We start from the raw sequence: 16,887 nt of genomic DNA on the forward strand, positions 1-16,887 counted from the left end.
ATTTAAAGTTTTTTGGATGTGGGGCAAAAATTTTGAAATATTTCATTTAAACATCGAAAAGATGTCTAAACATTGCTAGACTTTTTGCTTATTTTTTATGTAAAAAATGATTCTTTATTAATATCCGATTTCTAATATTTTGTCAACTTGTTAAGATTAAGTACCTTAGGGTCAAAAAGCTCTAAAAATTCCATGAAAATGGTTATTTATGTTTCCACTTCCATTACTTCAAGCCTAACAATGCCACATGAGAAAAGAAACATGATGATGTTTGGATTTACTATCAAGCAACGTCATTGTGCCGAGTCAACTCTACACGTTCTTGTCACATCTCTAGGTTAAGTAGTCTGGGTAGTATCGATTGCTCAAGAGTTATCTCAGCACCTCACTATTGTCCGTAGGTGACACATTATATTTCCATAAAAATTTTCAACACACATCTTACTTGCTAATTAAATCAAAACTGACAATGCATCATATTCTGTAAAAATATGTTTATTCCGTCGAATTTATGATTTATGTCGTGAGTTTGTTGAGCATTTTGACACATTTAGAAACATCTGTTTTTCATCATGGCACCCTTGATATGTGTGAACTAATGAATGAGATGGCTTGAAAAAATAAAAGAAAAATTGCAACTTCCGTTCATGTCGAATATGCTAATCTTGACCATTAGGTTGGCGGGAAGAAGTTGGTGAAGCAGCAAGTTATTTTAAAACTTGTACGACTTCAACTATTTCTTAGAACATTATAATTACGTTGATTTTATTTTATCATCTACCACTTCATATTAACAAATATTCCATTTATTAATATTTGTATTTTCAAATATTCATCTTTCCTAAAATTCATCATTCTATTATTTAAATAACTCTAAAAATTTTCGTGTATAAAAAATAATTAATAATAAATATTTACATCGACAAACTCCTGACTATATCATTTTTAAAAACAATTACATTCAAAATCAATAAAAAAAGCCATATAATAATTAGAAGCATTTAATCAATACTAATAAGCTGCGTCAATAAGTCCCAAAGGAGTCGTAGGAACAATCGAAAAGAATTTACTCAGAAGGCCTTTAGGGAAAAAATGGGGTAAAACACGGTGTACGATGGTAAAAAAATACATAGTTAAGGTACAGAGAAAAAAGGAGTATTGAGGAGTAGAGTAAAAGGAAGGGAGGGAAATTGGTAAGCGGTTATTTGCTTGGTTCAGGACGAATGTCGTGTGTAATCCAACGACATCAGAGGCGCCGCCGCGCAAACTCCGCTAATGGACATGAGTGAGTGATGAGAGGAGAGAAAGAACAGAGGAAAAGGGGCAAAGCAGTAGGAGAAGTAGATGGAAATAAAAAAGATAGAAGATGTGCCGGAAAGAACTCCTTGCGCTTCCTTTTCTACTGTTTGTCTTTTGAATGTTTTAGGACCTCTGTTTAACCAACTTACTTACTGCCTCTGTGGAGTGTAGAGACAGCCGCTCCTATTTGCACACGAAGCATTCCCTTCCCTTTTCTGATATCATCATGTCGTTTCTCCTCTTTGCTAGACGCCTATATAGCTAATACTCGAACTTTCAGTTTGTCATATAAATCGTCTTTAAAGACATACTAATGGCTAGAGCAAAGCATCTGAATGTTTATTTTATCATTTATTGATTTGGAATAAATCTAAGTTAGAAGAAAAACTACTGCTTTAAATGCACTAGAGAGATAAATATGTTGTAGATCTGGATGTTTATGTATTATTTTTATGTTGACACGCTTCGGAAATGCAGTTAGGTATGTTACTAGTCAACGGAAATGAATCTCCTCGTGCAATTTCCAAAGCAAAAATACCGTTTTCAGCGACGCTTCATGCCCAGAGTAATTGCGTCTTTCAAGTCGACGAAGCGTGACCACGAGACAGATTGTGACAGAGCGACTTGTGGTCAGAGGTTATCTTTGACGCTTTCGGGATATCTATCGTTCCACTCACTGAGATAACATGACGGTAAAGGAGAAAATAGTTGTCCTTAGATAAACATTGCCATTTAATGCTGGGGTGATGAATAAGAAAAAAAAACTGATTTGACACTTTTTTTTTGTTAAGATTAATTGTTTCCTTTGCTTAGTTCATTCTTCAATGAATCGTTTTATTCATAAACAATTCTCTCAGTCGATAAAATTAAAAAGAAATGCGAAAATATTTTTAAGAAAATTCATTCGTTCTTTCTTTTTTTTTATTTAATAAAATGTCGATGTCCACAGTTCTGTTTTCAGAAATCAGGTGATGGAAAGGATTCGGAACCAACTCAGGTAAATAAAGCAATCAATTTAAAGAATAAAAATTAACATTTATTCTCTGAAAGTAAATCATTGAAAATTAATTAAAAATAGTGAATATTTACTGATTTTGCATACTACAAATCGCAGTGTTTTATTTTGATATACTAAAAGTGTTTTAATATGACGTCATCTATTTGATTGACATTGTCATCCTTTTTAAGACACTTTTAGTGTATTAAAATCAATCACTTTAAAATTGGAGATTTGCAAGTGTATTGTTATTACTATTTTGCAATGATTTTCAATTATTTTTACTATTTTATTTGTGGAGAGTAATTGAGTGATCATGAGGTTGGTTTGAACTCATTAAAATTATTCACAGAATGGGGAATATTTTTTCACTGAATTAGGGTTAAAGGGTTTCAGTAATTTGAGAAAAGCCCCAAGAATCTCATGGAAAAATTTGTATTCGAAAAAGCAAAAGACCGATTACAGAGTAGAAACTGTTCGTCCGAGACAATTCCCCTGGGGAGTAAAATAAAAAAGCGTTCTAAGGGATGGTTCTTCATGGTCGAACGTTATCGAGGGAGTTATCCTGATGGTCGTTTGCACTTTCTTCTTTTCTCTGTTTGACCCGCGGTCGCAAAATTACGGAGTCGAGAGGGATGAAGCGGAAGCAAAACCTTCGGGTGTTATCCAAGCATTTCAATGCCAGTTCCGCGACGTCTGCAGGATAAAGAAAAAAGAAGGAGATAAAATTTGAGGACAAAAAAGCATTCGATCGGCTTCAATCAACGGGTCCATTGTCAGCAGTAGCGATAATTCGAGAACAGGCGAAAAAGCATTCACAGTAGATGAACCGATCTGAATTAATTATTTATAAACCATGTTTTTTTTACTTATTATTTCAATTTTACTGTTGATTTTATTTCACGGTGTATTACGCTTTGGTAATTTGTTTCTCCAATCATGCGAACTTTTCTCTTTTTTTTAAATATATAGTAATTGAAAAAACATTTCATGCACATATGAAATTATTAGAATAATTATTTAATTCATTATATATATTTAATTAAATTATTTTGATAATTTTTCACGTAAACACTGTGAATCCAAGCGCATTCTTATTACACATTTAAACGTGTTAAATATGAGGTTATCTATTTGATAAACATTGTAGTCACTTTTAATGCAGTTCTAAGCGTGTAAAAAGTGACTACAATGTATATCAAATAGGTGACGTCATATTTAACACGTTTAAATGTGTAACAAGAATGCGCTTGGATTTACCGTGTAGGCTTCCGTTTGATCGCTTTTTTATCATTCAAATATTTTCGAAGCGCGTGAATATTTTACTGTGATATAGAAAAAGTAATGTAGACCACCTCAAAGAGTTTTTCTTCATCCTCTCGACGCATAGGAGCAAAAATGGTTGGGGGATAAAAACCTTTGTGGCAGTCGATGTAAACGGACTGATTTCCGTTTAACGTTTTCTTCTATGAGGGTTCTTTACATTTTTTCTTCTTTTTTCCTTTACTTTGTTCAAACAGAAAATCAAGAACATTTCTGTTTTTTTGTACTTTGAAACTGATCCATTTCTTCTTTCAATGCTTTACATTAATAAATTTAGCAAACATTAATTACATTCTGATATCAATTTAATATTCATCGTATGAAGATAAATAGAATTACAATAATCATGCCATTAGCAAGTGATAAATATAATGAATTTAATTAAAACAATATGCACACACGAGTATATAAAATAAGATTGAATTAACAACACAGTTAACTCTACACATTTTATAAAACTTTCTTAATCAGTGTAAAACACTTTTCTGGCTTGAAAGCTGTTTGTTTAAACTGCAGAGCACAGAAGATATAGTTAAGGATTGAAATTATAAAACAAATTTATATATTTCTTATTTTCATTCAGAATATTACGTTTTTTTTTCATCAAAAATCCTTTATACACTAGTAGGATTAGTGTTAATAAAATAGAATTGCAATTAAAGAGACTTTTTTTTTTAATTTTTTAATGACTTCAAAAGTTATGGCGTCGATGGTTCACCCTTTCCTTTTATTCTCACCCTTACACCAAGTCTATCAAATGCAAAGCATGTCGCGTACGCCTTCTATACGCTCCCTCCGACTTGGCCGGAAAATCCACCCCTTTTTCGGGCGGTCGATACTCCAGAAGCTTCGCCATAGCTTCGACCGCATACCGGCTTTCGCCACCTACTCCACCGCCTTGCCTTTTCTTCCTGCCACCCTCATCGTATACCCTTGCGAACGATTCGCTTCTACATTACACCACTGCTAGTAATGATGGCGCCACTGATAACGAAACCCCATCAATAATTTTTTTATTTATTCAATTAATTTATTTATTTTAAAAAATAAATTCATCTTTAAAAAAAATGTCCCAGTTTTCTAATTATCATAAAATAGTGAAAAAATTGCATTTAATAATTTCCCCATTGAAAACTCATCATTAGTAAATGAATGTGAATGTGTGATTTCAAAAAGTGATAAAAATACAACTGGCAATCGAACGAAAAAAAGATGCCAACAATTCTTTTGTAAACCGAATAATAACATATATTTGCTTCTAATAATTTTCTCTAGCTGACAACGTGGAAAAAACTGTGACAATGACTGTAATCAAATGAACATTTAATATTGAATTTTTTCATCATTTCATTCATAATAACACACTGTAAAATCAGATTTTCCATCCATCAATTATCCTTTCATGATAACACATTTTTTTTACAACTTATACCATTAATTGATGTCCAACAAAAGCACATGAGAAGTTCTGTTTTTCACTTCTTGGTGAATTTAAGATGAGAAAAAAACATTTCACTGGTTACGATGTTTCAACGCTGGACCGATTGGTCCTCATGATTCCAAGTAGGTGGGCCGCCAGGTAGCTGGACAGATAACACCCTGAGATTACTACGGACAGAGTCATTAGCCGCGCGTCGGCTTCTGTGTAGACAACACGGTCTTTTCTTTTTTACTATATATGATATACATAAATTCTTACGAGTGTCTTTTGCCAGTTTTCTCTTCATCGACCAGCGGATGCATCTGAATGTCGAGATAGGGAAAAAGATGCCTTTTTTGGTGAAAAAACATACTGAGAATTACTAATTGCTTGATATATTCTGGCATATTTGGTTGAATACCAGTTGGAAAGGGGAAAGAATGACCAAGGAAGAGATCTCAAAGCGAAGGCATTTAGGTATATAGTGTTGATAGGCTAATGACAAACGCGTAGATTAGTCTTATCTATCCGACACTAATTATTCCTTCTTTATACCATGCCGCCCGCGCTTACGATCAACCAGCAAATGGCACTGAGATATTTATTTATTATCATTCACATCCTCCTACTCTGTTCATTTTATCTCTCTTGAGTTCGAAAAGTCTTCGCAAATGATGATGATGCTCACATAGCCTTTGTTTCTTTTATTATGAATGCTTTAAGCTCATCATTTATTTTTATTCTGAAATTCACTAATATTTATATCATTTCAGAGAATGAATTCCTAAGGGGTTTTAAAATTTAAAATATATATATATATTGTTTTGAATATAAAAAAAATGTTTAAACAATTAAAAGTTATGCATTAGGATTAAGTGAATTATGTGTACCACAGTGGATAGAAAATGGACTTCTATTGAAAGTTAAAAAAAATTTCAACGTTAATTGGACAATCTTGAAGAAGAAAAGCGATTATCATAAACTCCTTTCCATAAATTCCTGACTAACAACAAATACGCTATTAACTATTAAAAAGCAAGTACATATAATGATTGTAAAAATGTGAAGCAGTCTGTCCCATAAATGGTTTATTCTCTTGTTTCAGACGATACTAAACTCAATGCACAAATACCAGCCGAGGTTTCACCTTGTAAGAGCGAACGATGTCCTCAAACTACCGTACTCGACGTTCAGAAGTTACGTATTCAAGGAGACGGAATTCATTGCCGTCACTGCGTACCAAAACGAAAAGGTAAGTGAGCTAAACTTCCATCTTGTCTATCTTTTTTATTCTTCTTTCTTTCTTTTACTCCTTATACCCTTCGATTTTTTTTTCTCTTGTCAATGCTGCAAGTAGAATTCAATATTGACCTGTCGGCGAAAGTCAAACAGAAAACGGAAAAAGAAAAAGTGGGATTTGAAAAAGATCTTAGCGCGAGGGTAAAGTTTCACGAGACACCTTGGAGTCGTTCCAGGAGTTTGTTCCAAAACTTGCTCATCATAGTTTCCAAGTTTTTAATTCAGGAAAAAAATTTTTCTCCTTAAAGACCAGCTTTTAAATGATTTTCTCATTTTAAAAAATACTTTCATCGATTCAATTTGATAGTAATGTTGGATTTATTAGACTAATACTTGGCTAAATATTTCATTTGAGAATTACATGATTTTATGCATGATTCCAACACTGCATATGTCGCATTGGTATTGATTCTACATAAGCTTGAAAGCAGCCTTGATATGGATACGTAGCCTATAAATATTTTCTCAATTGTCAACTCGATCTAAAATAGATATGTAAGAGATATAAGTGCTTACCTATGGATGGTCTTTTCTTTGGTTTTTATTCACTTATTTAGTCTACAATTTATGGAACTATTATGTGCGTTACATTTATGTGAGTACAGACTATATCACAATCAATAGTAACGATCTGAGATTGATCACGGAACGTTTTTCATGGAGTTTAATATATAAATGAAAATAATTATTATATACCTGTGCTCTCATAATTATTTGAGGAAGATGTAGATTTTATCTAGAGGATAAAAAATATTAGTTTCTATATAATATTTATTTATGTGAATGCTTTGATTATTGCAGCAATTATTCATGTAGTTCAGTTTGTTCCGTTTTATCTTTATTTTATTTCATGGAAGTTTGACTTTCAAAACACTTCTTTTAATCCAATATACAGTAATGCTTTCTCATTTAATCAAATCCATGATAAATTTTTTTTTCATTTCTAATTATCAGTCATTTATATCTTAACTTCTGTCAGCTCTCGAAGAATTCAGTGTTGTATCAATCTAAATTATGACTATGATAATATTTATTGCGTTGTTTGAATAGCTAAATTGCAAGTAGATTGATATGATTTCTAGATTGGAAAAAGTGATTATTGAAGAATTAAAAAAATAATAATTGTAATTAAAAACTAGAAGAATTAAAATAAAATTTTAGAGGAATTAGATATTATATTTCAAGATGTATTATATGTTTACTTAATACTTTTAGAGTAAAATTGGCATTTAAAAGATCCAAAATGATTAAAAAATCTCTGAAAAATCATTATAATATTTTTTCATTATCGCTTATAATAATTTTAATAATATTAATATTTATTTCTTTGTCTAGATAACTCAACTGAAGATCGACAACAATCCCTTCGCCAAAGGATTTCGAGATACAGGTGCAGGAAAACGAGAAAAAAAGTGAGTGTCGCTTTCAGAATTTTTCCCTACCTTATCTCTTCTTTTTCATCTGTTTAAAATGATTTATACCTAGTTTTATCTATTTGAAAATATTTCTGTTAGAAATAGATAGAAAATTAATGATATTTTTCTATGAGCCGCTGTCACGAATCCCAGCATGTCCTCATTAACCAAACATGATCCAACGGTCGATCATGATCCCTGAAAGCTATCAAGGGTTTGAATCTCGAGTCTCATTCGCACCCCTGGCAAGTCGTGATCCGTTCATTTGTATTCAATATTGCAAGTTTATAGGCTTCATATGGACTCTTGCCCCTCAGGGCGATTGCTGCCGCATCGTAGTGCTTATAACACGCAGTCAAACGCTCCATGAAATCCATTCTAATTTATCTAAACCCACGATACAGCTCAAGTGGATTTTGATAGCATTAAGAAGACTATATACCATTCTTCTCTTTTACAACGATCATCATATTATTTTTTATTCATTAGACCTTATTATCTCATCTCCAGGATGTCAAGTGCTAGAAATCGATCTCTGTATTATTATCAAACCTCAATATACTCATTATTTTCATCACTATTCTATTCAAATTTTATATAAGTCTGATTTTTTCTCATCGTTTGTATATCATTCTTAAAGGAAATAAAAAAAAAAATTGGTAATAAAACAGTACAAAAAAGTAGAAAAAATACTGAGGGGAATTTGTTTTAAACAAAATGAATTTTTTTGCTGTATATTTTTTTGTGGAAAGAATTATAAAAGTGATGCGGAGCTGCAAAAAAGAGGAAGCATGAAAAAGCACAAGGGTCAAAACAAGGTAGGACTGAGATGAGGTTGGAACATAGCCAATCATTGGATTAGCATACTGATGTTCAGGGGCGGTGCTATGGTTTACGTTGAGGGTGCCACTCACTGAGGCTTTGAATTTTATATTAGTACTATGAGCTGTTATATCCACATAAAAACCACTTTCGAGTCTCATTCTTGATCCAAGACACCCTTGAAATGATTCTCCATCACATTATTCTCATCGTCAATCACATTTGTCAACGATCATTTTTTTTATTCTTTTCAAGTAGAGTTTAATGAATATAAATCTTTTTTATTATTATTTTTTTAACATCAATAAAAAATTAGTAATATTAATTAATTTTTATTGAACTAAATAATTCAAGTTTAAATATGTCGAAATTCACAATTATTTTAGAATAATACTAACAATATTAATAACTTATTTTTATCGTTGCATGAGTGAAATAAAATAGTCGATTGGTTTTTACTCATGAAAATACTTGGAAAAACGATTTAAATTAGAGTTAGTTACGTAAGAATAAATATTGATGTTAATATTTTACTCGTATTTATCAGCCATCAATAGGATACAAGACATCATGCAGTGGCTGGTAATAGTTAACAAATTAAATTGTAATTGTAAAATATCACAAAAAATATGGACGATTACAATTTATGATTAATCTTTAAAACTAATTAATTGAAAATAATGAAGTAAATATTTCATTATTAGTCAAATTTGCCCAATAAAATACTTAATGATAAAACAAGCTATTAGGAAACTTCAACTTTATTCAAGATCGTTAATACATAACCAATTAATAAAAAATGATTTATTATATCAATTAAAATTGTTGTTAATATTTTGAAGATACTCCAAAATATAAAAAAAGACCATTTAGATGCTTTCTCATTTTCCTTCGCTTTTCATTCTTTTATTATTCTTTGTCCAGATAGTTTGAATAAGACAAAAAAAGAATTTTTAAAAGTCTAATTTCCGTGGAGGTGTGGCTGTAATTTAAAATTCGTGAAGGGACTCGTCTGGTTAACCCTCTGACATTATCTAATCCGGTCGAGTTCAGAGGAGAGAAAGGGTCGAGGGATCAAAATTATGTACACAGCTACTCCACAAATCATTCTTTCTTTTTCTATTACTCTCCTACACGTAACTTGTTCTCAAGCAAATGTAAAGCTGCTGAACGTAACCGCGAGATGTGCCTAGAACCCCTATCAGGGGTCGTAGTCTTCTGCTGAAAGGGTGGATTATAATTCTACACGACGAGGGGATCTAGAGGGTGGACGATGATACTAATAATAGTCAGGCGAATCCTGCGGTGTCAAAGGCATTGCCACCCTTTTTCTCCAGCACGAACGTGCCCGGCACGCAGACCACAAACGCGTTGATTCTAAACCGACAGCCTCATGATCTTATCTTGGCCTTTGTCTTCGTTTCTCTAGGTGTCAGAGTAAATCTACTCCTCTTATAAATGTTTATTTTGGTGTTTATAATTCCGCAGTTTCTCAAAAAACATTCCCTAACAACATAATCTGACGTGAATTCATTTAAATATTTATTTTAGTATTATTTGTTCATTAAATAATTAAATTTACTTTTAAAAAAATTGTATTTCAATTTTAAAAAAACCGATAGAATCAAATTGAATGAATAAAAAATAAGAAATAAATTATAATTTTTTGTTACAAACTTAAATAATAAAGATTTATTATATTTTTTACATTTATTGTAATGTTAAAAAATTATTATCACTTAGACTGTTTACTAAATAAATTGACAATGTAACAAAAATTTCAGTATTTATAGAAAGCAATATAAAAAAAAAGGTGTATTATCACATTTTTCTGTCAAAGTTGACTCGCTAATCATCCACGAATAAAAACCCCGCGGTTTAATCGTCTGTATATCATACATATTTGTTTGAGTCTGATGTAAAGTGTTCATAAATTATGATATCAAAGGTCAAATGAATTCATTGTAGATTATACGTTGGGGCATAATCCAACCAGTTGTGCGACTGATAAAAAAGAAGAGTAAAAAGTAAAAAAATCATATACGAATTAGTACTGAAAAAAATTCACTCTCAAGGCTTGTAGCTTGATAATTGGAGTGTCAGTACAATATCGTAATATACGCGTGTGTATATAGCCACAACGGATATATTTATGCGGGAGAATCCCATCCCCTATATGAGCTCTGTTATCGATTAGTGTACAGAGTATGCAGCACACACCCTCAGCTACCGTTTTCTTTCTTTTTCTACCTCGTTTCACATGAATAACGAAGACAACTGAGGTGCACATGTATCGATGATCGCATTACATGGTATTAGGGAGAAAGACTTGTAATCCTCTTGGTCGTACAACAAAACGCGGGTCTTCTAACTTTATTTTCAATCTACATTAAAATCCATTCGCTTGGTGTCAACTTTTCAATGAATCGTTTATTCATCATTAGAAATTCATGCTCTTGGCTCATTTAAACAATACCAGACTCACTAAAAAAATTTACCAGTTGAAAAAAAGTTGACTTTTGTCATAATAAAAACAACTTATAATCATGGATCTCAATTGAGATCAATTTAATAATTCAATAATTTTTTTTCTTCGATAATTAGCTTATTATTTATATGATAAAGAAAATTTTGTTTTTAAAAATAAGTGTATAATGTATCTAAGTAGGTACCAATTAAAAAAGAATTAAAATAAATGAAATACAAAAGCTTCATAAATGAGCATGAGAAAAAATAAGTAGTCAATTACAGTAATTGAATAAAATGTAATACTCGAGTTCTGATAAAAGATTCCAACGGTAGAATTGTAGATATTGTTCAACATAATAGTATGTTAAGAATGATAAAGCAGAGAAAAATATATGTAGAAATTATAAAATGAAACGATTTGAAAGACAAACAAAATGTTTCGCCGCGTTTATGTGGAATAAATATGATTAACCCTCAGTGGATGCACAGTTAGACTATATCGTAGGTTGCAGTCACGATTTTTCGTGCTGATTGACCGAACACGTGAGGTAGCCGTGCAGTAGGAGGTAAAAAGGGTGCTCATACAAGTCCCATCGTCAACGCGGTAATCGATCTGTCGAGGCGTCACGCAGTTCGTAAACACGAACGAGTCTATCGTGCGATCGACGTTCGCTCGTGGCTAAAAAAAATAAAAAGAATAAATAAATAGTTAAAATACAAGAGGGACGGAGAGAAATTAAACTCTACCATGATCGTGACGCGGGACTAACGATGGGGCGTGCGTGCAAGCCGCTTGTTTACCCAGACACGTGTGAACGAAAACTTTACAACTTCCATGTGTATATGTGCACAAGTAGGTGGATTGCAATTTGCAATGGTTAGAGGTGTGAAATACCCGCGTGATTAAAGGGTAGGCTTATTTCATGCCCCCTCTTCCTCCCCCTCTATTCCATCTTCTAAACGAGGTCATCACATTGATGTAAGGGATGATTTTTTATTAACATCATTATGCTTTATTTTTTGGTCTTGATTAAATTCCATTGATCACTATTGCAAATAGCTTTCTCTTTGGTAACGAGAATTTTTTTCTTTCGTTTCAACGAAATTTTTGTGAATTTGAAATTAAAACTGCATTTTGTGATTCCGAAAACGAGACTGGTTTATTTGATTATTGAAAATCAATACGATTGACTCGTTGCTTCATACCTCAATTTGTGGGTTCATTTTATTTGTTTGTTTTAAATTTTTATATCTTTAAATACTAATGGTTTCAGTAAAATTAAATAGATCCTAAAACTTGATCGAAAAAATCATCACTGTTTTTAAAAAAAAAATAAATGAAGTAAAATTGTTTTTTTTTATCTGTTACATAATTATTTTTCTCCTTGATAAATAAATATAAAATAAATAAATTAAAGTAAGAACGTGCTTAAGTGAACGTATACGATATTTTCCTCCTACTAGACTCTTTTCCACGATGATATAAGAACATGTGCTTCAAATAGAGATAATTTAATGGTCAAAGATTATAAAATGAGTTTTGTAATTCAACGTGATGTATTCTAGACTGAAGATTGACATGACGAAGTGTCTGTACCGAGGATACATAAAATCCAATGTTAAGTACTTGTTGTTTATAGCATCCTATCAAAAATGAATAAAGCAAACTTTCGCTGGAGGACAATATATCTCCAGTATTACGAGGTCGTGACACATGTAATTGACGAAGAGTAAAAAAAGGCAAGCCTCGAGGGTATTCGGTGTCATTTTCAGGCGAATAGAAAAGGCGTTTGTAGTACGATTAAGATAATTAATTTGATACCTGTCGTGCCTCGGGCACAATTGCCGATGGTTATACTCTCATAAATTCTCTCAATCTCCTTCTTGTTATTATATTGAACGCTACCAAGTAAATGAGTGCAGTTATTATTATCAGGAACAGGTTGTAAGGATAGGTAAGCTACAATTCATCGTGCGTGCTTCAGCGGCATGTGTTTGCTGTGGCGACGAGGCGACTATTTACCGATAGCGAGTGACCGTTACGCGTAACAACTTCATAAGTCACAATACGTGACTGTTCGCGCGACTGCTGAGTTACGTGACACAAACCGGATCTTCGTAATACTTTTTGTCGTTTCACCTTTTCCTTTATCTTCTCTACTGTCGTTTTATTTTATGTTGACGAAGAAGCCATTATATCATTGCTAACTCAAAGTCGTTGTTGCAGAAGACAGGCGCTGTTGACCGTGTCAGGAGGAAGTTCCCGTTTGACGTCAGCTCCAGCATCGCCGGATAAACGCAGATCGTCCAATTCGGCTAATGACTTGATGGATGATGAAGACAAACTGTTGGATGTTGTTGGACCAGACACGCCACATCCAGCCCAACATCATCGTGAACGTGAACATTCAAGGGAACGAGATGACAGAACGAGCGAACGTGGAGAAGGAAGTGAATCTTCTGGTTCCGAGAGTGGAGGGGTACCAGGGGGACCAACTTCAGAGGGTCCAAGGCCCGATGTATCTGTAGGACCACCAGTGCTTCATCCTCCATTGCTACCCTACTTTTATCCACCGGTACCTGGAATTTATCCTGGACACAATCCACTTATGCCACCAAATCCACTTGGACTTCACAGTGGAGTTACTCCTGGAATGCTGCTGAACGCACAGCTGGCATTGGCAGCTTCGCAACATCCAGCACTCTTTGCTCACTATCCACATCCACTATCGAGTCCACTTCATCAACTTAAGGGTCACCGATTTGCGCCTTACACCCTACCAGCACCATCACATGGTTCAGCTTTTGAAACCGTCACACCAGGAAGTCGTACACTAAGTCCACGGTCACCTCCACCAAGACCACCTACCGGATCTCCTACTCCTGGAAATAATGGAGGCCTTACAGTAAATAGTGGGCCAGCATCAGGAACTGGTGAACTTAAATCGATCGAAAATATGGTAAACGGATTGCAAGAAAGGCGAGGTATCAAGAGGAGACGAAGTCCAAGTTTGACGCCTGGACATCGAAATGATGCTGACGGTGGTGGAGGGAGTCCGTGACAAGATGAGAACGAGCCTGTAACTAGCACCAAGATAGACACGGAGGATGAGGATCTTGAGATAACTAGCGGTGAAGAGTCTGCGAATGAGCAGGAACTCGAGCCGGATTCCACGTCTGAGCCTTCGTAGCCAAGATTATCGTAGAATGTTGTTGAGAGAGATAGAGAGTTTGGGTAATCTATTATTGTCGAAAGACAACAAAAAAGAAGGATTATCCACGAGTCTTAAAAAGAAGTTATGAGGATGTGGGAACTATAAAGTGCAATTTAAGAGCGATACAAGTATTTTCAACATAAATAGCGATATATTCGCGTGATAAAAAATCGACTGTAAAAAACGTCAAGTAATAACAGAGATAATGGACAAATGTCGCGTGTGACGTGTGTATATAGTTAATAATTACCTGGAATTTTTAGCGAGTTATCGATCAATTGGTTGTTGTGCTATGAACACTGATAAGATAGTGATGACTGGTGCTAGAGCACCCTTATACCTTTGTACATTTTCTCGAGCAATTATCCTGCAGTGAGAAAAGAATTCAAGAGAAGAGGAGCTTCAATTATTGCCTGATTCGAATACTTTAAAGCTTAAGACAAATTAAGTAATGGTTATTAAGTATGAGTAAATATTGCAATATAATTGGAAAATAATTGAAATGAACGAGCACCTCTACTCTTTACTGACCCAATTGTAAATATGTACCCTAGTGATTATATATATAAATATATCTTTCAAAATATAAATACAACTATCCCCTCCATATTAATTATTGAATATCTTAATTACGATAATTCATTAAATTAGTGCTCCAGAGAAATCATTGCGTTAAGCACTCGCTGTCTTCATTAATTAAATTGCGCCGCCAAAAAAAGGAAAATTATTCATTAAATTGATCGTCCTTATGATCGACTTGAAATTTTGTTCTACGAGATTCCTTATCTCACATTTTCTCAGGAATAATTATGATTATCTGTAAACTACTAGAGGAAATTTGTTGTATAAAAGACGTCATTAGATAAAAAAAAATTCCATTTATTTAGCATATTATTTTCTTATTTCATTCATGCTTTATTCATTTTTATTTATTTTCCACTCAGATCACTTCACGATTATTCAATGATTGGTAACACCTGATTGACGTTTATTTATAGAAGTGTTAATGACGGAAAGTGAATGTAACATGTCTTGAGAATTGTATGAATGATATGAACATAAATGATATAGATAATCGAAGGATGTGTAATAAAACCAATTTATAAAGGAATATAAAAAATACAAAAAAAAAAATGAATGAGTGAGAAATTAAAATGAAAATAAAACACAAGTTTTTATGAATAATAAAAAAAAAATAAAAAAAATAACAAAGAGAATAAAATACAATAATTAGGGTTCATCATTGTCTCTAATTGTTTACAATTATCTTTATCGAACTCGTTAGATTGTTGTGTGAAAAATAATACCTGTTTCAAAGAAGCTTAGAAAAGTTGTGCATAAATATCATACAGAAAATATTAAATAAATAAATTAAATGTAGCAGTGAGTGAAGTAATTTATTATCAACTGCAACATTTATGGTACATAGCTTTTACAGTCTTTTTAAATTATCCATTTTTATATTCGTGATAACATTGAGAGTGGACATTTATTTTTTTAAGTAATTTCGCTCCAATTCTTTCTCTTTGTTTTTTGTTATATATTCAAGTCTTGCCAGAAAGATTTGGAGCAGAAATAAATGAAAGTTTATGTTTACTTTATATCATCTAATAAATTGAAATAGTTGTTTAACAAAAAATTATAGTATTTAAATGCTAATTTATGTCTTTAATTTTGCAATCGTTATTAAATGAAAAAATTTTAAGAGAAAATGAATCTCACATAAGAACAAAATGTCGATCAATGATTGAGAAAAAATTTATCTACATTATTGTAAAATGTAAAGCTATGAGATATGAAGATAACTTTCCAAATTGTAATGATAATTAGATAAAGGCGCTTGAAAAATGTTCAGAAATTTCACGAATAATCTGAAAAGATGAGAAGCAATAAGAAGAGGTCCTGCGTGGCCTTATCATTTCCTAAATCATCATTCCTACGATATGTATTGTATATTGTACACCTTTAGCAAAAAATCTCAATTTTCCTTTTCCTCATCATTTTCAAATCCCATGTGACTAAAAATTATATATTAATTTAAAAATAAACAAATGTTTTTTTCTTCATTCACCTTAATCACTTATTCCAAACAAAATTATGTAAAATTTTATTCATCTTTATAAAAAAACTGTTTTAAATCAATTCAATCTTTGAATACAATAATTAGTAATTATTAAATATAGTTGATATTATTTTAAAGTACAAAAGTTTAATTTATGTTTAATTAATTTAAGATAAAATGTTTTGTTGATTAAATTAAATAATCAAACTAAGAAATAATGGTGAATTTATTTTATAATTTATACAAAATTTAATAGATCTCTAAATTAAGAAGTCGTTAATGATTAATAAATTTATTTATAAACCTGTCAAATCATATAAATAAATGTTTTGAATTTCCCATTTAGATGAGAAATTGATTACTAATGAAGATGAAACCTTTAAATCGATACCTGCACAAAATGATATTTTAATTTGCTGACTAGAGGAATCAGAGACATGAAAACGAAAGCAGAACAGATATTGTGACCTATAAAATTAATCGTAGGAGTATAAAAAAATAGATGAATAGATTTTTCATCTGTCACTTAATTCTCAACATCTGAATCAGCGAATCTATCAACATAT

At 32.3% G+C, this 16,887-nt stretch overlaps 1 protein-coding gene across 5 annotated transcripts in view; it reads left to right on the forward strand.

Moving 5' to 3' along the window:
- The window catches only part of LOC118064868 (optomotor-blind protein-like), a 58,624-nt gene extending 42,280 nt beyond the window's left edge, over positions 1–16,344 (forward strand). For 4 of the 5 annotated variants that reach the window (XM_035079772.1, XM_035079775.1, XM_035079773.1 and 1 more), the window contains exons 5-7: positions 6,145–6,291; positions 7,674–7,750; positions 13,272–16,344. In XM_035079772.1, the coding sequence (XP_034935663.1) occupies positions 6,145–6,291; positions 7,674–7,750; positions 13,272–14,106 (1,059 nt within the window). In that variant the 3' untranslated portion in view covers positions 14,107–16,344. The remainder of the gene's footprint in view (positions 1–6,144; positions 6,292–7,673; positions 7,751–13,271) is intronic. The other variant, XM_035079774.1, reaches the window with a different exon arrangement.
- Positions 16,345–16,887: the final 543 nt, after the last annotated feature.

Source organism: Chelonus insularis, unplaced genomic scaffold (genome assembly GCF_013357705.1).
Source record: "Chelonus insularis isolate UGA/USDA-ARS -01 unplaced genomic scaffold, ASM1335770v1 contig_25_pilon, whole genome shotgun sequence".
Classification (NCBI taxonomy): domain Eukaryota; kingdom Metazoa; phylum Arthropoda; class Insecta; order Hymenoptera; family Braconidae; genus Chelonus; species Chelonus insularis.